At 37.3% G+C, this 27,751-nt stretch overlaps 1 protein-coding gene and 1 long non-coding RNA gene across 2 annotated transcripts in view; one reads left to right on the top strand and one right to left on the bottom strand.

Moving 5' to 3' along the window:
• The window catches only part of HTR2C (5-hydroxytryptamine receptor 2C), a 302,228-nt gene extending 275,542 nt beyond the window's left edge, over positions 1–26,686 (top strand). Inside the window, exon 6 of the mRNA XM_072815412.1 lies at positions 23,215–26,686. Within this exon, the coding sequence (XP_072671513.1) occupies positions 23,215–24,041 (827 nt within the window). The 3' untranslated portion in view covers positions 24,042–26,686. The remainder of the gene's footprint in view (positions 1–23,214) is intronic.
• Positions 19,045–24,298, bottom strand: LOC140627276 (uncharacterized). The gene is made up of 2 exons (XR_012026102.1): positions 23,193–24,298; positions 19,045–22,237 (listed from the first exon to the last, which is right to left on the bottom strand). It is a non-coding gene; the product is annotated as an uncharacterized lncRNA (long non-coding RNA).
• Positions 26,687–27,751: the final 1,065 nt, after the last annotated feature.

Here is a 27,751-nt window from a genome sequence, read left to right as displayed (position 1 = left end):
TGATTTGGATCTCAATTTAATTGCAGAAAAGTTTTTAAATAGTAATTTAATTACTTTGGTAGAACAATTTCAATTTTTTATTTCTTTCCATTTTGGTTCACCTTAGTTCAAAGCCATTTAAATAAGATGAATATAAATAGATGATAGATAGATAGATAGATAGATAGATAGATAGATAGATAGATAGATGATAGATAAATGTAATAAGGAATGGGGGAAAAAACTTTTACTTGAAGATAACAATTCACATGGAAAGTCTCAAGGAACCTATAAAAAGAAAAAATTACTAATATCAATGAGTAAATTTAGCAAGGTAGCAAGATATCAGATCAATATAACATACAAAAGTAAATTTTAGGGGATTCCTTGGGTGGCTCAGTGGTTTAGCACCTGCCTTCCGCTCAGGACATGATCCTGGAGTCCCGGGATCGAGTCCCGCATCTGGCTCCCTGCATGGAGCCTGCTTCTCCCTCTGCCTGCATCTCTACCTCTCTCTCTCTCTCTCTCTCTCTCTCTCTCTCTGTGCCTCTCATGAATAAATAAATAAAATCTTTTTTTAAAAAAGTAAATTTTATTTCCATATACTGGCAACAAACAATTAAAACATTTAATACATTACATCTACAATGTCATAAAAAATATAGTACCCTTACAAAGATGTGAAAACCCCCTCTACTACAATCTTCAAAATATTGCACAGAGAAATTAAGGTTGACTAATTAAATGGAGAGATATTGCATGCTCTTAAATTAGAAGACTAAAACTTAAAATGTCACCCAAATTAATCTATGGACTATAGCAACTCCAAAATAACTACATCCATTATTTGCATAAACTGCACACTAATTCCAAAATTTAAATAGAAATGCAAAGCACTTAGGATAATCAAAACAATTTTGAAAAGGAAAAATAAAGGAGGAGCACATGCACTATCTGGTTCCAAGACTTACCTTCAAGCTAAAGTAATCACAAAAATGGTTACTGGAAAAAAAAAAAAAAAAAAAAAAAACAGGAAATGAATCAATGCAATTAAAAGATAATTATAAGTGTACTCATACATATACCATCAATTGAATTTCAAAATATGTGCCAAGATAATTAGAGAAAGTGTTTTTTCAACAAATGTTCTGAGATTCATGTAACTATTGAAATGAAAAGGTATTAACCTTGATACCTACCTCATATTATACACAAAATTACTTTAAAATAGATTATAGACCTAAATATGAAATGTAAGGCTACAATTAATATAAATAAATTATAGAAGAATATCTTTATAACTTTGGCATAGGCTAATATTTTAAAAATAGAAAACAAAATACATTAAGTGAAATTTAAAAGTTGACGAGTTGAATTTCATCATAATTAAAAACTGCTCTTTGAATGACACTGTTAAGGAAATCAAAGAAACATGCCACAGCCTCAGAGAACCACACAGCCTCACACACTACACAAAAAAAACTTGTATCAAAAATATATAAAGAGCTCCTGCCAGGAAATAATAATAAGACAAACAACTCAATTAAAAATGGGCAAAATCATGAACATTTTTTATAAAAGAATGCGTCCAAATGGGAATAAGTACACAAAACAATACTCAATATCATGAGGGTCATGCAACTTTAAAACAACAAGAAAGCTTCTCATTCACTAGCCTGACTAAAACTGAAAATACTAATACAGCCAAAGGGTAGCAAGAATAAGTAGCAGCTGAGACCTCCATAGTTTGCTAATGGGAATGCAAAATGGTACTTCAGCAATTGAATTTCTTTTAAAGGTTCAATTGCTGAAGTACCATTTTGCATGCATCTACCCTATCACTACACTCTTTATATTTATCCACATAATATGTATGTCCATGCACATAAAAAATTTATGCACAAATATTCAGAGCTACTTTATTCATAATAGTCCAATACTGGAAATAACCCAAATGTCCATCAACATATGAAAATATCAGCAAAAGTTCTTGCAAAAGAATACTATTTACAATAAAAACCAGTGATACAACCAAAAATAAGGGTGATTTGACAGCCATTATAATGACCAAAAGCAGCCAAATATATAAGCATAGATCCTATATAACTCCATCTATGTGAAGTTCTGGAACAGCAAAACTAATCCATTTTTTTTTTATTTTTATTTATTTATGATAGTCACAGAGAGAGAGAGAGGCACAGAGACACAGGCAGAGGGAGAAGCAGGCTCCATGCACCGGGAGCCCGATGTGGGATTCCATCCCGGGTCTCCAGGATCGCGCCCTGGGCCAAAGGCAGGCGCCAAACCACTGCGCCACCCAGGGATCCCCTAATCTATTTTTTTAAGATTTTATTTATTTATTCATGACAGACACAAAGAGAGAGCAGAGACATAGGTAGAGGGAGAAGCAGGCTCCATGCAGGGAACCTGACGGGGGACTCAATTCCGGACTCCAGGATCACACCCCGGGCTGAAGGTGGCGCTAAACCGCTCAGCCACCGGGGCTGCCCGCAAAACTAATCTATATTTATTGATATCCAAATACTCATTTTCTGAGCTCAAGGACACTAACTAGAAAGGGACTTGAGAAAATTATCAGTAGTGTTAAAAATGTTTTATTATTTTGACTGGATGATAATTACACAGGTATATACATTTGTAAAACCTCATACAAATGTATAATTGAAATCTAGTTTTATGTGCTAGTAAATTGTACTCAGTATGTACATTTCTTTTAAAACTCCAACATCATGGGATGCATTGGTGGCTCAGCGGCTGAGCTTCTACCTTTGGCTCAGGGCATGATCCTGCAGTTTTGGAATGGAGTCCCAAATTGGGCTTCCTGCATGGAGCCTCTTCTCCCTCTGCCTATGTCTCTGCCTCTGTGTGTGTGTGTGTGTGTCTCTCATGAATAAATAAATAAAATCTTTTTTAAAAAAATCCATCATCATGAGCATCAACAGCTTATGGGGCTCTAGAAAGTCATCTAATATGCATGAATCTCAGAAAGCAAGGAGAAAGATTGGAAGATAAAACATTTGAACCGTGTAAAAGTGCACATTCTCTCTTACTGTGTTTTTTTAAGTTAAATAATAATTCAAAGAAAAATTATAACTATGTTGTGGGATTATACCATATTTAGAAATAAACCATATGGAAACAATTATGCATATGTTGGTGGGTATAAATAGACTTGTACTACTTCTATGATTCTTACATTATACACGAAGCTGATCATAAAGTTGATCATAACTGATCATAGTATATCCTTATTTTTTAATGTCTGTCGGTTATGTAGTGATACCCTCTCTTTCACTCTTGCTATTAGTAATATGTGTTCCCTCTCTTCTTTCTACCTGCTTTTTCTTGATGTGTTTTGTTAGAGATTCATCAGTTTTGTTAAAAGTTGCAAAGAATCAACTTTTACTTTGCCAACTTTCTCTATTATTTTTGTTTTCTCTTTCATTGATTTTTGTTGTCTTTATTATTTCTTCCCTTCTATGTAGGATGTAATTTCTTCTTTGTAAAAATGTCTTACAGTGGAAACTGAGATTGCTGATTTTATGCATTTTTTAAAAAAACCATTTACTTTGTTCTATTTAAAGATGATTTTATTATCTTCTGTCCTCTATAGCATCTGATGTGAAGTCATAGACATTTCTATATTAATCCTTTCTATGAAATGTGTCGTTTTTCTCTTGCTTCTAGATATGCTTATAAATAGCTTGTTTATAATATACTTATGATTTCTCTTTTTTAAAATTTATTTCATTAAGGGCTTGTTGAGTTGCATAGATCTATAGATGAATACCTTCCATCAAATTTGGCCAGTTAATTTTTTTAAGATTTTATTTATTTATTCATGAGAGACACAGAGAAAGAGAAGCAGAGACACAGGTAGAGAGAGAAGCAGGCTCCATGCAGGAAGCCTGATGTGGGATTCGATCCCGGGACTCCAAGATCACGTCCTGAGCCGAAAGGAGGTGCCCTACCACTGAGCCATCTAGGCATCCCAAATTTGGCTAGTTTATACCATTATCTCTTCAAATATTTTCCTGCCCCATTATTTCTCCTCTTCTTCTGGGACTTTCATCACATGTGTATTAGGGTGCTTTATATTGTTCCATAGGCCAATGAAATCTTAATTTTTTTAAATCTTTTTTTCTTTGGTCTCTCAATTATTTTTTCAAGTTTTTATTTAAATTCCAGTTAACATACAATGTAATAGTATTCAGGTGTAGAATTTAGGACTTATCACTTACATACAACATTCAGTGCTTATCACAAGTGCCCTCCTTGATACCCATCATCTATTTAAACCTTCCCACCATCCACCTCCCTCAATTTGTTCCTATAGTTAGGAGTCTGTTTCTTGGTTTGTCTCTCTTTTCTCCCCCTATGTTTATCAGTTTTGTTTCTTAAGTTCCACATGCAAATTAAATCATATGGTATTTGCCTTTTGCTTTGTTAATACTCTCTGGCTCTACACATGTCCTTGCAATAGCAAGATTCTTTTGATGGCTGAGTAATATTCCATTGTCTATATATACCACTTATTTATCCATTCATTGGTCAAAGGACATTTAGGCTCTTTCCATAATTTGGCTATTGCTGATAATGCTGCTATAAACATTGAGGTGCATTTATCCCTTCAAATCAGTATTTTTATAACCTTTGGGTACACACCTAGTACTGCAATTGCTGGATCATGGGGTAGTTTTATTTTTAACTTTTTGAGGAACCCCGATACTGTTTTCCATAGTGGCTGCACCACTTTGCATTCTCACCAACAGTGTAAGAGGTTTCCCTTTTCTCCACATCTTCACCAACACTACTTGTGTTCTGTGTTGTTAATTTTAGTCATTCTGACAAATGTGAGATGATATCTCACTGTAGTTTTATTTTATATTTCCCTGATGATTAGTGATGCTGAGCATCTTTTCAAGCATCTGCTGGCCATCTGGACGTCTTCTTTGGAAAATGTCTATTCAAGTCTTCTGGCCTTTTTTAATTAGATTTTTTGGTGTGGGGGTATTGAGTTTTATAAGTTCTTTATATATTTTGGATACTAACACTTTATCAGATATGTCATGAGCAAATATCATCTCCCACTCTGTAAATTGCCTTTTATTTTTGTTCATTGTTTGCTTCAATGTGCAGAAGCTTTTTATTTTGATGAAATCCAAACATTTTATTTTTGTTTTTGATTCCCTTGCCTCAGGAGACATATCTAGTAAGAAGTTGCTATGGACAATGTCAAAGAAGTTACTGCCTGTGTTCTCCTCTGGGATTTTGATGGCTTCTTGTGTCACATTAATGTCTTTCATTCATTTTGAATTTATTTTTGTGTATAGTGTAAGAAAGTGGTCCAGTTTCATTCTTTTGCATGTTGCTGTCCAATTTGCCCAATACCATTTGTTAAACAGTCTGTCTTTTTTTATTTCCATTGGATATTCCTTTCTGCTCTGTGAGGATTGTTAACTATACAGTTGTGGGTCAATTTCGGGCTTTCTATTCTGCTCCATTGATCTATATGTCTGTTCTTATGCCAGTACCATACTGTCTTGATCACTACAGCTTTGCAATATAACTTGAAATCTGGAATTTTGATGCCTCCAGCTTTGCTTTTCTTTTTCTAGAAAAAGAAAAAGATTTTCTAGATTGCTTTGGCTATTCAGGGTCTTTTGTAGTTCCATACAAAGTTTAAGATTTTTCTAGCTCTGTGAAATATGCTGGTGGTATTTTGGCAGGGATTTCACTAAATGTGTAGATTGGTTTTGGTAGTATATTTTAACAATATTTTTTCTTCCAATCCATGAGCATGGAATGTTTTCCCATTTCTTTAGATCATTTTCAATTTCTTTCATCAATCTTTTAAAGTTTTCAGAGTACAGATCTTTTACCTCTCTGGTTAGATTTATTCCTAGGTATCTTATGTTTTTTTTGTGAAATTGTATATGAAATTGATTCCTTGATTTCTCTTTATGCTGTTTCATTATTGGCATATAGAAATGTAACAAATTTCTGTACATTGATTTCATAACCAACAACTTTACTGAATTTTTGTATCAGTTCTAGCAATTTTTTGGTGGAGTCCTTCAGGGTTTATACATAGAGTATCATGTCATCTGCAAATAGGAAATTTGACTTCTTTCCTAATGATTTGGATGCCTTTTATTTTTTTGTTGTCTGATTGCTAAGGCTAGGAATTCCAGTGCTATGTTAAATAAAACAACAGTAGTGAGAGTGAACATCCTTGTCTTGTTTCTGGTAGAGGAAAAGCTGTCAATTTTTCCCCACTGAGGATGATATTAGCTATGGTTTTTTCATATATGGCCTTTACTATGTTAAGGTATGTACCCTCTATAACTAGTTTGTTGAGGGTTTTTATCACAAATGGATGTTGCACTTCAACAAATGCTTTTTCTGCATTTATTGAAAGGATCATAGGGTTCTTACCTATTCTTATATTGGCATAGTGTATGACATTGATTGATTTACAAATATTGAACCACCTTTGCAGCCCAGGAATAAATCCCATTTGATGGTGATGAATGATTCTTTTAATGCACAATTGGATTCAATTTGTTAGTATTTTGTTGAGAATTTTTGAATCCATGTTTATCAGGGATATTGGCTTGAGTTTCTCTTTTTTAGTGAGGTCTTTATCTGGTTTTGGAATCAAGCAAATACTAGCCTCAAAATGAACTTGAAGGTTTTCCTTTCATTTCAATTTTTTAGAATAGGTGAGAAGAATATGTATTAATTCTACTTTAAATGTTTGGTAGAATTCTCCTGATAAGCCATCTGGCCTTGGACTTTTGTTTGTTGAGAGATTCTTTTTATTTCTGGTAAAATTTCTTTGCTGGTCATCAGTATGTTCAGGTTTTCTCCTTTTTCAGTTTTGGTAGTTTACATGTTTCTAGGAATTTATCCATTTCTTCCAGATTTTCGACATTTTTTCATAATATTCTCTTATAATTATTTTTATTTCTATGGTGTTGGTTGTGATCACTCCTCTCTCATTCGTGATTTTATTCATTTGGGTCTTTTTTCTTTTTGGTAAGTATGGCTAGGAGTTTATCAATTGTATGAATTTTTTCAAAGAACCAGCTCCTGGTTTCATTGATCTGTTCTACTGTTTTTTAGTTTCTATATCATTTATTTCTGTTCTAATCTTTATTATTTCCCTTCTGCTGACTTTGGGCTTCATTTGCTGTTCCTTTTCTAGCTCCTATAGGTGTAAGGTTAGATCATTTATTTGAGGTTTTTTTCTTACTTCTAGAGGTAGATCTGTACTGCTATATACTTCCCTCTTATGGCCACTTTTGCTGCATCCCAAAGGTTTTGGACTGTCATTTTTTTTTTAAGATTTTATTTATTTATTCATGAGAGACACAGAGAGAAAGAGAGGCAGAGACACAAGCAGAGGGAGAAGCAGGCTCCTCGCAGGGTGCCTGATGTGGGACTCGATCCCGAGTCTCCAGGGTCACGCCCTGGGCTGAAGGCGGCGCTAAACCGCTGAGCCACCCGGGCTGCCCATGGACTGTCATGTTTTCATTTTCATTTGTTTCCATGTATTTTTTTGTTTCTTCTTTGGTTTCCTGACAGATCCAATCATTCTTTTAGTAGCATGTTGTTTAACCCCCAAATATTTGTGGTCCTTCCAAATTTTTTCTTGTGGTTGACATCCAGCTTCATAACATCGCGGCGGGAAAAGATCCATGGTGTGATCTAAATCTTTTTGTCCTTGTTGAGGCCTAATCTGTGACCTAGTGTGTGATCTGTCTGAAGAATGTCCCAGGTGTACTTGAAAAAAATGTGTATTCTGCTGCTTTAGGATGAAATGTTCTGAAAATATCTGTTAAATCCATCTGGTCCAGTTTGTCATTGAAAGTCATTGTTTCCTTGTTGATTTTCTGTTTAGAGGATCTGTCCACTGCTCTAGGTGGGGTGTTAAAGACCCTTACTATTATGGTATTATTATCAATGAGTTCCTTTCTGTTTGTTATTAATCAATTTATATATTTGGGTGCTCCCATGTTGGATGGATATGCATTTACAATTTTTAGATCTTTTTGTTAGATAATCCCTTTTATTATGATATAGTGCCATTCTTCATCTGTTGTTTCAGTCTTTGGTTTAAATCCAGTGTGTCTGATTCTTTTGACTTCCATTTGCATGACTAATGTTTCTCCATCCCCTCACTTTCAATCTGCAGGTGTCCTTAGGTCTAAAATGAGTTTCTTGAAGACAGCACATCAATGGGCCTTTTTTTTAATCCATTCTGACACCATATGTCTTTTGATTGGAGCATTTAGTCCATTTACATTCAGAGTGATTATTAATAGATATGCATTTAGTACCATTTTATTGCTCATTTTGTAGTTGTTATTGGAGATTTTCTCAGTTCCTTTCTAGTCCTTGTTATTTTGGTCTTTTTTTATTTTATTTTATTTTTATTTATTCATGAGACACAGAGAGAAAGAGGTAGAAACACAGGCAGAGGGAGAAACAAGCTCCATGCAGGGAGCCCAACGTGGGACTCAATCCTGGGACTCCAGGATCACGCCCTGAGCTGAAGGCAAGGGCTAAACCACTGAGCCATCCAGGTGTCCCCATTTTGGTCTTTCTTTCCCACTCAAAGAGTCCTCTTTAATATTTCTTGCAAGGGTGCCAGGGTAGCTCAGTTGGTTGAGTGTCCAACTCTTGGTTTCAGTTCAGGCCATGATCCCAGGGTCATGGGATTGAGCCCAGTGTCAGGGAGTCTGCTGGAGATTCTCTCTTCTTCTCCCTTTCCCTCCCCCTACCCTCTCTTTCTCTCTCCCTCTCTTTCTCTCTCTCTGTCTCTCTGTCTCTCTCAAATACATAAATAAAGCTTTAAAAAATATTTCTTGCAGGTCTGGTTTAGTGGTCACAAACTCCTTTAGTTTTTATTTGTCCAGGGAACTCTTTATTTCTCTGATTCTGAACTATAGCCTTGTTGGATAGAGTACTTTGGACTGTTAATTTTTTCCCATTCAGCACATTGAATATATCATGCCACTCCCTTTTGGCTTGTTAAATTTTGTGGAGAGATCTGTGGCTAGCCTTGTGGGTCGTTACTTTTAAGTTAAGAACTTCTTTTGTCTTGCTGCTTTTAAGTTTTTTCTTTAACACTATATTTTTGCAAATTTAACTACAGTATGTCTTGGTGTTGGCCTACTTTTGTTGATTTTGATGGGAGTTCACCATGCCTCCTGGACTTAGATGCCTGTTTCCTTCCCCACACTAGGAAAATTTTCAGCTATTATTTCCTCAAATAAACCTTCTGCCCCTTTTTCTCTCTCTTCTTCTTTTAGGACTCCTATGATACAAATGCTATTATGTGTGATTAAACCACTGAGTTCCTTAAGTCTAGTCTCATGATCTATAATTCTTCTTTCTCTCTTTTGTTCAACTTCATTATTTTCCATTATTCTATCTTCCTTTTTTAATTAAGATTTTCTTCTTTCTTTCTTTCTTTCTTTCTTTCTTTCTTTCTTTCTTCTTTCTTTCTTTCTCTTTCTTTCTTTTTTCTTTTTTTCTTTCTTTCTTTCTTTCAGAGTAAGAGAGATCATGAATGGGAGGAGAGGTAAATAGAGAGGGAGAAGTAGATGGAGAGGGAAAGGTAGACTCCACACTAAGCAGGGATCCCGATGTGGAGCTCAATCACAGGATTCTGGGAGTATGACCTGAGCCAAAGGCAGACAGTTAACTGACTAAGCCACCTAGGTACACCCATTATTCTATCTTCTATATCACTTCTTCATTCCTCCACTTCTTTTATCCTTGTGATCATTACATTCAGGCAATTTCAAATCTTGGTTATTGTATTTTTAATTCTTACTGTTTTTTAACTCTATCTCTGTAGTAAAGGCCTCCCTGATGTCTTCCATGCTTCTCTCAAGCCCACCCAGTATCCTTATGTTGTTGCTTTAAATTCTTGAGCAGGCATATTACTTATATCTGTTTCAAATAGATCTCTGGCTATGATCTTTTCTTGTTCTTTCTTATGAGATGAGCCTCTCTTGGCATTTTGTCTAAGTCTCTGTCTTCTTCTCTGTTAGAAAATCCTATTTTGTTTCCTACTCTTGAGAGTAGTGGCTTTATGAAGAGGTCATAAAATGTCCAGGGACTGGGGTTTCAGGAAGTGTCTCTGGTGTGTGCTGCGTGTACTCTGATGCTGTTTTGGCTGCTCTTTCCCTCAGGTCAGTTGTCTTCAGAGGCTACCCTTGCCTGAGGTGGGCAGCGTTTGGACGTCAACTAGGGTGTGGCAAGTTTTAACTAGGCATGTTCTGGTCTGCTTGTTAAATGAGACCTGAGGCTACTTCCACTAGAACTAAAGCCTTGCAGTTATGGTTAGAAGACACAGTGAGTGTAGGAGTTTGTGCTGGTCTTCTGGGTAAGGGGTCTGCTATGCTCATCCTTAGGTACACTTGCCTGAGAAAAGCAGTACCAGTAGAATACAGGGGACAGGGTTTGGCATATGCAAGTTAGGCAACCAGTGTTGGTCCAGTGCTGTTTACTGAAGTTGATTTATGCTGAGGGGCCATAACCAGCTCCTTTTTCCCAGAGAGGGGAGTGTTTTCTTGCTGCTCTCAGGAACAAACTGCCAGAAGAGCAAATAATTTCCCCTCATGCCTCCCAGGCATTTTTCATATGGTTGTCTTCAAGCAGTTTGTCTCCAAGTTGCTTGCCTGCCTGGAGCAGTGCAGTGCCCTTTGGGCTCTATCCCAGCCAAGCCAGCTAACTTTTCAAACTCCAAACTTTAGGAATGTGCTGTTGTGGGGGCCAGAACTGGTCTCCTGGGGGAAGGTCCTGCTATGCTGGGAAAAATACAGGCTTGACCAAGAAGGCCAGTCATGCTAGAGTGTAGGTGGTGTGAGATTTGGAGCAAGCTGGCTAAAGAGCCTATGTCAAGGTTAGAAGCTTTCAGCAGGTGTCTCTGCCCCTATCCTGAGGGGCAGAGGAGGGAAATGGTGCCACTGGCTCCTTTATTCCCAGAGTTACGTCTCTGTGAATACTTCTCTCACAGATGCACCCCAAGAAGAGCGAAGAGTCTCTCTCCATACCCCTTAGGTGATCCTCAGATTGTGCCATCTGCCCCAGGGTTGCTGACCTGCCTTCTCTCCTGGAGTAGGGCAGCACCCTCAGGGCTCTATCCTGGCCAAGCCTGCTGACCTCTAAAACTCCAGCCTTTGAGCCCTGCTGGTTGTAAAAATTCACAAAAATTAGTCCTTCTCATTTTCCTAGTCAGTAGCTTTGAGGAAGTGTTCTCCTTGTGGATATCCCTGTGTGCTCCCCTCTCTCTTGCCTTTCTCCACAACCATGGCTCCCTCCCTTCCACAGCACCTGTGATTCATTTTTCCTCCAAACCATGTCTTTGCACTTCCTACCTTCCTCCATGTGGCCTTTCTCTCCTCCAATTGTGCATTTTGTTCTGTCAGTCCTCAGGTCAATTTCTTGAGTATTCAGAATGATTTGATAGTTATCTAGCCGTGTTCAAGAGATGAGGCAAGTCTAGGGTCCTCCTACTATGCTGCCATCTTAGCTCCCTCAACCTCTTCTAGTGAATTTTTGTGTCTTTAAGTTTGTAGTTCTTTTTTTCTGCCATTTCCAATCACCTGCAAAACTTGTCCAGTTTATTTTTCATTCATATATTTTACCTCATAGTTCCAAAATTTCCATTCCCATTCTTTTTTATAATTTACATTTCTCTGCCAAAAGCTAGCATCTCTTCATTCAATAGGACTATACTTGGCTTTAAGTCCTTCAAGATCTTTATTTTGTAATAGTTGCTGCAAATTCTTCTCTGATAATTCCAAAAGTAAGTGGTATAGCAAGTTTGTTTTCATTGATTGTTTTTTTGTGATTACTACCATAATTTCCTATTTCTTCATGTCTATTTTTTATTTTATAAAGGGCACTGTAGATGATACATGACAGAGTCTAGAAGGTGTTGTTTTCTTTTAAAGAGTATTGAATTTCAGTCTGGCATGCTCTGAATTTCCTTCTGTATTTCTTGGTCCTACTGAGGTTTGGTTTTAGGTTTTATTATGGTGCATCTTTTAAGGACATGATCCTTATTGCTAAGTATATGCTTTCTTTTGTTTCACTGAATCCTCAAGATGTTAGTGATGGGTTAATATGGTCTCTTCATTCTGGTTGGGCCAGACTCCAACTTCTAGGACTGCATAACTTCTAGTATATTTGTTCTGCTCTTGTCCTCATCGCTGCCACTCATTTCTAGGCCTTATGGAATCTCACTGTGTAACCTAGCTCTCAACTATGTACCTGAAGGATGTGGTTACAAATACTTCTTGGTCTCCCTTTCTGCATGATTCTCTCTTCTCTTACGCCTTGCCCAGAAAATTCCAGGTGTTTGGGTAATCCTGAACTCTGATCTTTGCTTCATTAGTTTAACAGGATAGCCAATCCCTGCTTGGGCTTCCCTTCTTTGTGCCACAGTCAAGAAATTATCTCCAGATAGAGAGGGAGAGGGTGAATATAACACTATCTCGTGTGTTTCCTTTATCTTAAAAAGCACAGCCCTATACAAATTACTTCCAAATGCTTGAAAACAGTATATATATATTCAGTATATATATATTCTGTCCAGTTTTATACTTATTTTTGGCAGAATGGTAACTCTATCATGGCTACAAACAGGAGTCCAATTTTTAAAAATCTTTTTTTCATTGTGCTTAAGTTTAAATGATATGTATTGACCTTCTTGAAGCTCAATGATCATTGTTTCTACTATTAATCCCATGAGATGTGTTTTCTTAATTTTAAGTAATGAATTTTTTAGTTGCAGGATTTCCTCTTTTCTTTAGTTTCCACATCTATCCTGAAATTCCCATGTCTACCACCACATATCTATCTTTTCTGGTAAATTATTAACATATTTATCCCAGTTAAAGCCTTTGTCTGTTCATTTCAGTATCTGGATCATGTGTGGGTCTGTTTCTATTTACTTATTTTCCTCTAAAATGGATCACATTTTTCTGTTTCTTTGTATATATAGTAATTTTCTAAATACACTCTTATAGAAGCATTGTTTATGTTTTTTATGATGGGCTGTGGGTTTTAAAAGCTCTTGTTTTCAGTTCTAGGGCAAATCTTTTAGTCCTAAGAAACCAGCTTTTTTTCCTAAGATATGCTCCTCTTGAATATAAATGAAAGGCCAAGGTATTTACTAAGTGTTTCTAATGGTGTGATGCAAACTCCCAACTTTGTTTTCTCTGCAATAGACAACTATTGAAATCTCTATTAAATACTTTTGTCCTTTAAAATGTTGCTTGCTCCATGGATACCTAGGAGTCTCACACATAAAGGATTCAGGTGTCAAGAAAGAAATGGAAGGAACATTTTACAGAAATTTTAAGACCCTTCCTCCCTATGGTTTGTCCTTTCTCTGACTGCAGTCTTCAAATCTTAACTGTTCTGGCAGATCTTAATACTATTCTCTTACTCCTCAGTTCAATTAGACTGTAGCTTTCTTTATTTATTTGAGAGACAGAGAAAGAGAACATGAGTGGGAGGGGCAAGAGGGAGAGGGAGAGAGACTCTCAAGCAGACTCCAAGCCCAGTTTGGAGCCCAACATGAGGCCCAATCTCATGACCTGAAGACCACAACCTCAGCTGAAACCAAGAGATGGATGCCCAACTGACTGCAACACCCTGGCACCCCTAGACTATAACTTTCTGCTTTGAGATCTAACCTCCATGCTGGAGAATGCCCTCAAGAGAAGAGAGATAAATTTGGAAACTCAAACATGTTTCCCTCATTCAGTGGCTGAGTCTTCTATAAGTTATACATGCTTTTCGCTTACCTTTATGTACCTTCAAATGTTGGGATTTTAAAATTTTGCTCACAATTTATGATCTTTATTAGAAGGAATGTTGGTCTTCTATAAGCTACTCCACCATTATTAGAAAATGATAATCTTTTCTTGCCCATCTTTATATTTCTTTATAGTAGGAAGGTAAGTCTAATTTTGATACTAGCTACTGCATCATGACTGTAACTGGGAATTTGTAAATTCCGATGTTGAAAAAAATTAACATCTTTATTTTAAATAACTGATAACTGAGATTTGGGGTTTACTCCAATTACAAATGTAGGCAATAAACCAAATAGTAATTTGCAGTACTTGTATTATCATCACCAATAGGAATCACAGATAATTAAAAATCATATTCGGTTCTGGCAGATAACTTGGCATATGATAAATGCTGATCACTATTTAAAAATTTGAGTAGCAGGCAGCCCGGGTGGCTCAGCAGTTTAACGCCGCCTTCATCCCAGGGCGTGATCCTGGAGACCCGGGATCGAGTCCCACGTCAAGCTCCCTGCATGGAGCCTGCTTTTCCCTCTGCCTGTGTCTCTGCCTCTCTCTCTCTCTCTCTCTCTCTCTCTCTCTCTGTGTGTGTCTCTCATAAATAAATATATAAAATCTTTAAGAAAAAAATTTGAGTAGCTATTAGATCCACCACTAGAACTTGATACTTAATGTGTTAATCAAACAGCATATATATTACTGTTTCTAAAGTTTGTCTTTAATGTTTGATAGCAGAATGTCAAAATAATTTTTCCTTTGCAATCCTCTGTGTTATTTTATCCATTGAAAAACATTATTCTGAGAGGAGGTTTATACTTGTAAAAAGGTGTGGAACCCTTGCCCTAGATTTTCTTCTGTTACTTCTTCTTTCTACAAACGTTTTCTTTAAAAGATCTTGTCCTTTTAATTTCCCCTTATAAGAAAAGTCATGCTCCCAGCTCACACCTGTCTCCTAAGTTCCAAACACCTATATTCACATAGAATTTCATATTGATCCTCAACAAGCCCTTCTAACATAACACAATCCAGAGTCCATCACCATCCCTGCCACAATCTTGCTCTTTCACCTATGTTCTTATGCCCCAATGGCAACCCCATCTACCTAAGGACACAAACTCAAAACTTGCAATTACTTATTGACTCTTCCTTCTCCCTCAAATGCCATATCCAATAACCATGTCTTGTAAATGGAACTTCTTAAATATCTCAAAAGTAGGTTTATTTCCGTTAGTCCCTTCTACTTCTCCCTTGATTTAGATTGTCTTCTTTCCCTCTCATATCTTTCTTACATGTTATAAGAGAACTGAGGCTGCCTTCTCCCCAAGTCTACACTTTCTGCCTGGGGACCCAGCAGTCCATTTTTTCTCAAGTTCTCAGAGCCTTGTTCCATTGACCATTATCATTTTTTCCCCTGAATGTCCAAACTCTCTCTCCTGAATATTTTCCCAATAGCATATAAGAATATTCAACTGATTTTATTTTTAAGAAAAGTTTACTGTCTGCATTCACCTATCTGCATTCACTCTCCATTTCTCATGGCTTCACAGAATCAACAAATGTCCACTTAAATCATTTTGTGCATCAAGTTAACAATTCTGCTCTTTTGCCATCTACTAGTTATTTCTCATTTCTCCCTCTTTTACCTTTTTCTGTATGCCTTGATAATTTCTACCACCCATTCATACTATCATCTGATAGAAAATCAAAGCCATTCTTAATTCCCAGTGTAATTCTTCCAATTGTTTGACTTTGCCTCCTCAGGGACCTTATTCCATCACCTCTTACCTTTCTTTTTTGTATCTTTAAGTTCTTCCACTCTATTAGCTTTCATCTTTAATGTGTAAGCACATTATTAATTTTAATAATATTGAATATAATCTTAGTCTTCATGAACATTATTAGCTTGTGAGTGAAGTATAGAAGGAAAAATAATTTTCCATCTACTTTTCTCAAGTCTTAGCTTAGATCCCAAGTAATAGAAGACAGATTAACAAGTGAGAAACAAGCATTTAATAACACGTAGCTACTTCCTGTATAAATGAGAAACATCTCAAAAAACTGAGTAACTTCTCCAGATGGTGCAAGCCATCACCTTAAATACCATCTTCAACTAACAACAAAGAAAGATTTTGGGTGGGGGGAGACCAGTTATGGGAGATTACTAGGAAAAGCACAATAAACAAGAGTAAGGTTTGTTATGCAGATTTCAGTGGATGCCTTCTCCATTAATAAGATTTTCTCATTATTTAGTCATCCTCTTCCTGGTACAGAAAGAAAAACCCTTACATAGGGAGATTTCCTTTATGAATGCAAATTTCTCTTAAAAAGGGGTAACTTCTACTTTGTTTTCAGAGCTTCCCCCATGTTTGCAATTTCTCAAAATAATTAACTCAAAATAATCTTTATTCCAAAAAGGCATATTTTGGGGTGGCATGTCCTACTACCTCTTGGTAGTAATGTGGTCATATTTCAGCATACCTCCAATTTTACTTCCTCATGCCCTCAGCAATGTTGTAGTTACTAGGACCTACAGGGATCTTCCCCACCCACCTCTTCACAGATTCTCTTCCAAGTATATCTTACAACCCTAAGCATTCCTCTTGATGGCTCATGGGCTATCTTCTCTTGCTTTCCTTGTTTATAGTCTTCTTTTAGTTCAATTTCCCTCAAAGTCATTTGAGTTCTTCTTACCCCTACTACTGCAATCACTATCCCTTATTCACACATGACTATGTCCCTATTCTTCTTAGACCTAACAACCACTTGAAGTTCAAAGTTGACTCTGAACCTGACTCTTTCTTCACATTCTCACTACACAAACATCGCACTGATGTATTTGCTAAAGCATGCACAGTGCTGCTCTCCACAACTCTGTCAAGCTTTATCACCTGAAACCAGAGGTTTCTATGTTCTTCTATGGACATAGTTCCTTTGTCTTCTGGTATCAGCTCCCATGTGCAAAAGACTCACTTATTACTCCATGAGGCAAGGGACCATGCATGTCAGCTTGACATTGTGGGGTCCTCCTAAGTGTCTGCAAAACAATTATTTCCATGAAAAACAACTCATAAAAAGAGATACCTCTGAGATTGCCCTTCGGTTTAGTATAATGTTGTATTATTAAAGATAGCCCTGCAGTTTAGAAGAATGTTTACTCTTTGATGTTAGCCAATTTGTTCCAGGAAATTTAATCTATACTCTCTCTCTCCTCCTTTGTATCACCATTTATTATTTATTTCTTGGCAATCTGTTTCCTGTCTTCACTACTCCACTATAATTGTTCTCTCTGTAATCACCAGTGACCTCCTCATTTTCAAAGACAGAGGAAATGTTTTTAATTCTAGGTCTCTCTATGGCATTTGACACTGTTGAGGATGACTTCAGAACATTCTATCCCATTGCCTGTTTTGACATAATTCTTTATTTACACTGAATTACTACCATGGCACTGATACCATTTTGTAAATTTTACTGCTGATAATTTTGATCTTACTAGAAGAGATCAAAAGAAGTTTTTGAGAACAGGTTCACACATGTACTGGCAGTGACACCTATATGGTGACTGGGGGCTGGCCAACAGTGATTGTAAGAGACTTTCAGTTGTAAGACGCATCATGCTTTCAAAAACATTGAAATCTGAAAGAAATGTGCATCTAAGAATCATTGGCATGTGGTAATTATTCTCTGATAGCTTGAAGAGAATTGATCTGTGTTGCTTGAATTCGAGGCTTTAGAAACAATGGGAACATCTTTATATATTTTCTGGATTTACTTGCCTTATTTGAAGTAAATAAACTTATCAAGTTATTTTATGGTTTTTATGAGGCTGGAATGAGATAATGCATGTAAAATATGTGATGCAGATAAAGTACCAGAGTCAGTGAGTACTCAATGAATAATAGGAGTAGCAATAGTGGCAGTAGCAGTAGTGGTCATAGTCATAATAGTAGTCGTAGTCATAGTAGTAGTAACACATGATAATTTCAATAAAGACTTAAACTATAACTGTTTGTGAATTAAATGTTTCTAAAGTGCTAACCCTATATGTTTACTGAAAGTATTTTTGTCTCTCTGAGTTTAAGTAATCTTAATAAATAACCACTTTTTAGGGTTTTTTGAGAACTAAATGAGATAATGCATGCAAAATGACTACTTATTGGTTGAAGTAGTACTTTATATTTTCAGCAGAATGTGAATTATAACTTATTTATGCTGTTTCTAAAATTCTAAAGAAGACTGATAAAGATTCATTGAACTTAATTTCAGAAAGATTAAGTGATTCTAGTTAATAATTCCTTCTTTCTATATTTTTTGTCTGGATTAAGATAATATGTGAAAATATATAATAATCAAAAAATACTTGTCTCCGTGTATGACAAATAGGAAGCACTCAATAAAAGGTAATTATTATTACTGTGATTGTTATAATGTACCTGGTATCTTCTATGATAGTTCATTTTCACTCTTTCTCTTTGGCCAACTCAAAGGCTTCAAAAATATCAAAGATTGCTCCAATTATACTTATTAAAATTACTTAACTTTTCTGAAGTTAACTTCACCAAATACCATTGCCTTTCAGAATTTTTACAAGAATGAATAAGATAGTGCATGTAGTTTGTTGCTCTTATTGATGTTGTTTTATATTTATCTGACATTATAATATCTCCTGAATTTCCACTGCTTGACAAATTTAAAATACTAAGGAAGACTTTACTTATTTGCTGAACTTAACTCTCCAGGGTTGAAATAACTTTGTTGATTAACATAGAATAGCAGTTCTCAAACTCAATGGTATCAGGACCCCTTTATACTCTTCAAAATAATTGAAGACCCCAAAAAGTTTTTGTTTCTATGGATTATATTTATTGATATTTATTGTATTTGAAATTAAAACTGAGAAACATTTAAACTATGAATTGCTTCATTTTAAATAACAAGAATAAACCCATTTAATGTTAGCCTAAATAACATTTTTATGAAAACCATATTTTACACTTTTGAAAATCTCTTTGATGTTTAAGTTTATAGAAAGATAGTTGAATTCTCATATTTGTACCAGCATTCAATTTGTAATGTGTTGTTTAGGTTGAAATTTATGAAGAAAACACAGTTTTAAAGATAAATAGTTAGAAAAAAGAAATCTAGCAAACCATCTAAAAGACCCTCAGCAGCCCCCAGAGTCCTCAAATAACACTTTGAGAACTGTTAACACATACTTTTAATTATTTTAAGTATTAAACAAGATAACCATGCAATATATATTTTTATTAATGCTGCTTCATTTGTTGCAATTTTTTATAATTTCCAGATATTGTTGAAAAATCTTGAGTTTCTTCTTGTTTTGTTGATTGCATTCGTGGTTTCTTTTAAAAATAATAAAAGGAAAACTAATAATGCCATAAATTTGGTAAAGGGGTTAAGCTACTTTGCTAAAATCTGTGTTACAGAGTCTTTAACCAAATTGAGATAATGTAGTTTACATCTATAATATCACTGATATGCATGGCTCAGTGCCTGGAACATAAGAATGACTCAGTAAAAGGCAGCTTTGGAATCACTCTACTCAATGTACATAAAATTATACAAATAGGTTCCATGAATAAAATTGGATTCACATATCTGATAACAGCTTCAGTTCATCTAGAGTCAGTCTTTTTTATCCTTTGACACAGGCCTATTTTTAGGCCCTAGAGTCCCTTAGGAAAGTGAATAAATCTTTTAACAGAAACAAGCTAATACCACTGCAGAGCTGGTCTCCACTCTTCTGGTCAGTGTGTAAAGGCCTTCCCCAGAGACTTCAGGTAGTTCTAAAAGATTGTAGTTCTCTGCAGAATCTCCAGTCCAGCACTTGTTTCCTGAGTGTAGACTTTTCTAACTTATCAGGATTCCTCCAGAGTGAATACAATTTCCCCAGACCAAGTCTCTAGTTCCCACATTGCTGGGGAATGGGAGAGGGGGAGAGGTTGGAAGGGAAGGAGTTCCCCTACACCCCTCTCTGGTCTTGCTATAGGATTCTGAGAAAGTATACGTCTTTCTACCAGCACTTTGGCAGAAAATAGCCTTCTTTCCTACAATTATATCAAAGTGGTGAGTGTTTCTACTCAGAACTCCAAGTTTGTTGCTCTAAAGTAATCACTTCTGAGGTCAACAGTGCCAGTAAGTCTTGGAGAACTTTATGATCTGATATCTAATAATGATTTCATCGCCTACTTCAGAAAGGACCTTTATGTCTTCTCTTTTTCTTTTTAACTTTCAAAACATTATTAGACTTTTGTTATGGAGGCTTTCGAAGATTACAAAAGTAGGTACAATTACATAATAAAGACCCATGTATTCATCATCCAGCTCTAAGATTTATCAATTTACAGACTGTCTTATTTCTTTTTTTTTTTTTTTTTTTAAATTTATTTATTTATGATAGTCACAGAGAGAGAGAGAGAGAGGCAGAGACACAGGCAGAGGGAGAAGCAGGCTCCATGCACCGGGAGCTCGACGTGGGATTCGATCCCGGGTCTCCAGGATCTCGCCCTGGGCCAAAGGCAGGCGCCAAACTGCTGCGCCACCCAGGGATCCCCAGACTGTCTTATTTCATTCATACTTCCATCTACTTCTCCTTCTCATATTATTTTGTTTTGTTTTGTTTTTAAAGATTTTATTTATTTATTCATGGGAGACACAGAGTGAGAGAGAGAGAGAGAGCAGAGACACAGGCAGAGGGAGAAGCAGGTTCCATGCAGGGAGTCCAATGCGGGACTTGATCCTGGGACTCCAGGATCACGCCCTGGGCCAAGGCAGAGGCTAAACCGCTGAGCCACCCAGGGATTCCCCTCTTTCTCATATTATTTTGAACTAAACTCCAGACATCATAATACTGTATAAATATCTCAGTATGTATGTTTAAAATATAAATGCTATTTTTCTGCATAACCACAATATCAACATCTCTCTTAAAAATTAATAAATGGTAATTATTTAATCTCATCAAAAAGCCAGTCATTATTCAAAATTTCCAGCTGTGTCTTGAATGTTTTTCAAAGTTTGTTGGCATCAAAATTCCAAGAAGGGCCACATATTATAATTGCTTCATGGGTATTTTAGGTCTCTCTTAACCTATAGGTTCTCACTCCAATTATTTTCTCTTGTAAATTATGTTTTGAAGAAACCCTTCCCTTTTCTCTTAATTCTCTATTTACTTCCTTAACTCCAGAAAACTTCCTACAGCCTAACCCTTCACTAAAACATTTCACTGAAGATAACACAGTACTGACTTCCCTCTGGCAAGCCTGATCTACACTCTTTCTAAAGACTCCCTTCTATTTGTGACTTTTGAAACAAAGGTTCTAACGTTACAAGCTGGCAGCCTTCTTCTCTGCCTTTTTGTAACTTAAGAAATGTTGGGGTGCTTGGGTGACTCAGTCAGTTAAACGTCTGCCTTCAGCTCAGGTCATGATCTCGGAGTCCTGGAATTGAGCCCTGCTATGCAGGAAGCCTGCTTCTCCTTCTCCCCCTGTGGCTCCCTTTGCTTCTGCTCTCTCTGTCTCTGTGTCAAGCAAAATCCTAAAAGAAAAAGAAAGAAAGAAAGAAAGAAAGAAAGAAAGAAAGAAAGAAAGAAAGAAAGAAAGAAAGAAAGAAGAAAGAAAGAAAGAGAGAAAGAAAGAAAGAAAAAGAAATGAATGTAACCTGTGGGGTTCTGTTGTACTCTGTACTCCAAAATGCCTGTTGAAATTTCTCCAAGCAGTTTCATCAAACTTGGTGAAAATTATCTTCTAATAAACATTGCTCCTCCCCATGCAGAGTTCAGCGTCTTCCTCTGGATCTCTCACAGCATTACCTGAGGATGTGTTTTGCGGGCAGGGTCTTCTGCTTTTCACGGCCTATCTGACTTTCCTTAATGGCACACCTCGGCTCAGAGCTTTGAGCATGTACTAGTACCCCAAGGAGGCTTGCCACATTACTGCTTCTCACACCATCACTTGGTCTCTTTCTCTAGAAAAAAAGGCCAGTCATTTCAGAAATTCCATGTCTCAGGAAGAAGGCTTACAGATCACTTTCCAAACACTGTCTCTTACTCATGTCTTCCCAGAGAGTAAATAACAGTCAACATCTTCAGCAGGGTCTAGCAAAGAGCCATTGACCATTTTTCCCTCTTGATCATCCAGCCCAAACTCTCTCCCTGACCTAGGGTATTAAGGCTATGTCTGTAACAAGGGATTTTCAGTTTCAGATTTGTCACAGCTCTCTATGTGTTCCCTAAAGCCAGCAACAACCTGTAGGCGAGCACTTCTCTCTCCGCTTACAATTCAATGTGAACATCCGCCAGCCCAGGATTTCTGAATAATAATCTCTGGTAGATTCCTAAAAGTTCAATCTGACTTTTCCCAGGCTTCAACTTCCTGGGGACACAAGAGAGAATAAGTTAACATAAAAATTTGAACTTTACTTGCAAATTATCCCTACTTACTGATGCCGGATCTCTTCAAGATCTATCAGAGTGAATTCTGAAAATTTCCAGGTTTTTCACGGAGACTGAGCCACAAGAGCCCCTTCCATTCCCACCTCCTTGTTGCTATTTTCTACCAGTGAGCTTCTTTATTAATGGAGGTACAGCCTACAAGGACTAGCTCTCAGTATTCTTAAAAAAACAACAAATGCTCAAAACTCCACACAGAAAGGGGGAGACTGCATCTCTCTCAACTCTGCATTCTACTCTGTCTCTTGCCCTTGAAATGAGGTTGTTTATGCCCAGCAACTCACAAAATACTCTTGCTAAAAAGAGTCCTCTCACTCAGTTTCTGCATATGCATCATTATTCCTGCATAGCGGTCAGATCTAGTCTCTGCAGTACCGCTGAGGGCCACACTGTCCTCTCCACCTCCAGTAGCCAGAGCTCCGGGGCTGTGGCTCCATAAGGCTCACACATCAAATTTCCTCCTCTTAGCCTCTTTCCTCAGGAAAGGAGGGAGTCGAGAATGATGCTGTCAGCTAAAAACTCACTCAGACTAAGAGATGTAACGTATTCATCCATTCAACAACGATTTATTGAGTGCTCCCTGTGAGCCAGGCCAATTCTAGGACCCAGAAATGAAACACAGCAGACACAATCCACTCTCACACACGAGCAATAAGGGGAATTCTTCGCTTCCTACAGAACTTTGGGAAGAAGGCATCCCTAGCATGAAAGAAATTGTCATTTCCTGAGGTCAGGAATGCTCTCTCCTGTGACTCTCAACACATGCCATGAATAGCTTTCAACAAATAGCAGCTCTGACTTTTCAGTAAAATGCCATCGAATGTATGCCACTGCACAGGCCTGTTCAGCCTTTCCGTGTGCTGTAACAATGCCCCTACCTTCTTCTCTTTGTTCCTTTAGGTGTGTCCGTTCCCATCCCAGTGATCGGACTGAGAGATGAAGAGAAAGTGTTCGTCAACAACACCACATGCGTGCTGAACGACCCAAACTTCGTTCTCATTGGGTCCTTCGTCGCTTTCTTCATACCGTTGACGATCATGGTGATCACATACTGCCTGACCATCCACGTTCTTCGCCGTCAAGCCCTGATGTTACTGCACGGCCACGTCGAGGAACCGCCCAGAATAAACCTGGACTTTCTGAAGTGCTGCAGGAGGAACGGCACGGAGGAAGAGAACTCTGCCAACCCAAACCAAGATTCGAACCCACGCCGAAGAAAGAAGAAAGAGCGACGTCCCAGGGGCACCATGCAAGCCATCAACAACGAACGGAAAGCGTCGAAAGTCCTTGGCATTGTTTTCTTTGTGTTTCTGGTCATGTGGTGCCCGTTTTTCATTACCAATATTCTGTCGGTTCTGTGCGGGAAGGCCTGTAACCAAAAGCTCATGGAAAAGCTTCTGAACGTGTTTGTTTGGATTGGCTATGTCTGTTCGGGAATCAATCCTCTGGTGTACACGCTTTTCAACAAAATTTACCGCAGGGCTTTCTCTAACTATTTGCGCTGCAATTATAAGCCAGAAAAGAAGCCTCCCGTGAGACAGATGCCCAGAGTGGCTGCTACCGCTTTGTCCGGAAGGGAGCTCAATGTTAACATTTACCGGCACACCAACGAACCGGTGCTTAAGAAAGCTAATGACAAGGAGCCCGGTATAGAGATGCAGGTGGAGAATTTGGAGCTACCAGTTAATCCCTCCAGTGTGGTTAGTGAAAGGATCAGCAGCGTGTAAGCAGCATAGTCTTTTCCTACGGTAAAGCTCCAAATGTAGGAAAAGGTCCTAGAATTCTCCCGGCCGTCATAACTAATGTAAATATCATCGTCTCATAAAAAATGTTTTGTATATAGCTTTGCAACCCTGTACTTTACAATCATGCACACAATAGTGAGATTTAGGGTTCTATATTTACTGTTTATAGTAGATTGAGAATAACTTATTTTGATTATTCGATGCATAAAATGTTGATGTTTCTGCTTCCCCTTCCTTCCTGTTTCCTTCCCTCCTCCTCCCTCTTTCTTTCATTCTCTCTTTCTTTCTTTTGTGCATAAGGAAATGTTCATCTCAGGTGGCATTTGCAGGAGACCAGAATGATGCACGTGACAGTGGTTTATATTTCAACCACACCAAAATTAACAAATACAGTGGAATCCTTTTCTGGGTTAACAGTAAATATACACTTTAAATTCTTGCTCTGCTCATCTACACACATAAACACAGTAAGATAGGTTCTGCCTTCTGATACCCTATCACACACATTAGGGAGTCAAAGGTAGAACTTAGCCTCGTTGTCACATATAGGGGCAAAATTTGACATTGTCGGAATGTCGTGTTGGTATTTTACTGCAATGTCCGTCCCCAAACATAGTGGTATTTTAACATAGCAGCTGGTTAACCAGGACTACAGAAGTGGAAGGATGATACGAGATATATACACCAATAGCTTTTCACTTCTTAAGGACAATGTTCAAATTCTGATTATAACGACAAGCAAACTGGAATTAGTGTTTTCATTCTGGTCCTTAGTAAATACCTAATCCTGTGATTAAACTGGGGAACAGGATCCCAGAGTTATTTCCCAATCCAGGATTCAACATCAATTGGGTTTTGATCTCAGGATCCTGGAAATTCGTGTGCTACACACAAAGTGAAATTAGCATTTTGAGCCTTATTAAAATATTTTCGTAATTATGGTACCTCTATCTATAGGACCCAATTTCGCAGTCCATTTTTGAGTAAAACTTGTGCTGGAAGCATAGATGATCAAAACCTTGGAAGTTTTACTTGATTAAGGACTACAGAATTAGGCCCTTAGAATGTGAAAAAACAGTAATTAAAAACAAGCTTGTACTGAACTCTGGGAAAAACAGAAATACAGAGTTTCCATTTGGATTTTAAACAAAATTTATCTCATTTTCAGATCCTTCCAAACTCTCTAGTGCAGGAAAAGGCTGCAGCTAATTTGTGAAAGTGGCAAGCTCTTCATTGTACTACAATTACGTGCCAGAAGTTTAAGATCTTTGTTAAAATATAGTGTTGTGTCACAATCAGTGTTGGCCATCGTTTCATTCGTGGGCCTGCTGCTCTAAGAATTCAGTACCATTTAACTAGTTTGTTAACCTTGAAAGGTTTTCAAGCATCACTAAAGTCAGACCACGAAGTCTATGCTGTGTGCCGAGTATCCAAGTGTTTCCACTATTTCCATGTGTGTCCATTTCACACAACTGTGGACCAATTTCCGAAGAATTCATGATGCTATCTCTTATGCCTGACAGTTACTTACACACCTGAGTGTGTGCTTCTCAATATCTTGAAATTGTTGAAGGCAGAATCTGAATTTCAAAAACCCCCTGGTCTATGTTCTCAACACACAGCATAGATAAATCCAACCGTCTGCCACAGGGGCAGTGGGAGAGCTGCTGTATTCGGGGAAACTCATACAGTCTCTACTTGATTAACAACACTGCCAAATGTCAGTCAATTGCTTGAGCATGCCCAAATATACCATGAAAGTAAAGTCTACCTGCCTGTTAGCTCTGTTGAATTGCATGCTAAAACAATTATATGAAATTGAATGAGATGATCTAATTCCTACTGAAACGAAGATGTCTGAAGACACACAGCATGCATTGAGCATGAGTTCTGCACATACAGATGGTGTCCTGCATGTATGCCATGTATGTTGCATGAATCCATCGATTTGTATTAATGCAAGGCAGAGTAGGTGATATAAAAAGGACTGAAGAAAATCCTTCAGCAGTCCTTAAAATGACTACACATTCAGATCTGAAGAATTGTGAGTATTAGAGAAAATTGGAAACATCTCATTTCTTTTCTTAACTATCAGGGCAAGCTCATAGCACATGTTTTACAAAGAAATAAAATATAAACCACAGATTTTCAAAAGCACTAGCAATAAGTTGAATGATTATAGCTTATAGCACATTTGTTAATAATTCTTATGTCATCAAGTAGTAGTACTTAATAGTACCCAACACAGTAATTATTCTCAAATTGTGTGCTATTCGTAAGTTCTGTGCAGTTTGGTATGAAACAAATATACTCATTTGGATATAAATCTTACAGTTCAATGTTAAATCTTCAAACTTTTGTAAATGTTTTAAAAAAAAGTCTATGTGATAAATGTAAACGTGGTGAATTTACTGTCAAACAAATCATTTTGATGTACTATTATATATGTATATCTGTTTAAGACACGTGCAACAGACTGCCTTATATTATTTCCTGTAAATCTCCTTCATCAAGTGGCACTTTTTGTGAGTGGTTGCAAAGTGTTGTCTTATTTGTGGTTCCTGTATGTTATCCATTCCAAGTTTTTGTGATACTTCCTATTAATTTATTAAATTTATTAAATGTTGGCTAGTATGTCACGTGTCTTTTTTGCCCTTGCATCACTTGACAGGAAAATATACCACTTCACTTCATTTTCTTTGAAAATTAAATAGTGTCCTGTAAATTAAGTTCAAAAACATACAATCAGAAAATTCTTCTGATTTATTCTGCATGTACCCAAAGACTACAAAACCAGAGGAAAAATAATTAAGAGGTGTAAACAAAACAATATCAACAACACTGATCCTTTGTGAGCAGAATAACTGCACTCTCAAATTATCCTACCTTCCTTACCTGAGAAGGAACCTCAGATGGCTCATGTACCCTCATTACTATCTTATTTACACCAGACTCCAAGTTCCCCCAGAACAGAAAATATCAACTCTATCTTTGTTTTTTTTTTTAAGATTTTACTGATTTATTCATGAGGGACACAAAGAGAGAGGCAGAGACATAGGCAGAGAGAGAAACTGGCTCCCCATGGGGAGCCGGATGTGGGACTTGATCCCAGACCCTGGGATTACGACCTGAGCCAAAGGCAGATGCTCACCCGCTAAGCCACCCAGGTGCCTGAACCATGTCTATCTTGTCAATGGTTTTATCCCCAATACTTAGTAGCTACCTCTACATTCAACAGATATGTATTGAGCATCATCAGTATTTGTGGGCATTGTATTACCTGTTCCTGATGCCAAAATGGGCCTTACAAGCCTCTGCTCTTCAGTCATGTAGCATTTTAATTTACCTCTATTCCAAATGGCTTTGGTTACCTCTGTAGTCAGAGTCACTATACTAAGCCATTTTGTTCCTCCACACCTGAAACCTGGGATGGCAAAATACATTGGCCTTTTCTTTCAACATTTATACCTTCCTGATGATGAGTGAGCCTAGGTGATATTGGCATGACTTCAGTTCCCTGAGAAAAAAGCAGGAATACCTCGTTCCTTTGCAACTATGACTAGGTTGATTGCTAGGAATGCATCAAGAGATAAAAGTTGAACTGTCACTGGAAACACCAGGTTATTGCTGCCTGTAGCCAGAAATACCTTCTAGCACTGAAGCTAGGGGGCTACTCTTCCCCCAAGAGCGGA

This window comes from Canis lupus, chromosome X (assembly GCF_048164855.1).
Source record: "Canis lupus baileyi chromosome X, mCanLup2.hap1, whole genome shotgun sequence".
Lineage (NCBI taxonomy): Eukaryota > Metazoa > Chordata > Mammalia > Carnivora > Canidae > Canis > Canis lupus.
The sequence above is the reverse complement of the archived record's forward strand: the minus strand, read 5'-3'. Positions and strand labels throughout refer to the sequence as shown.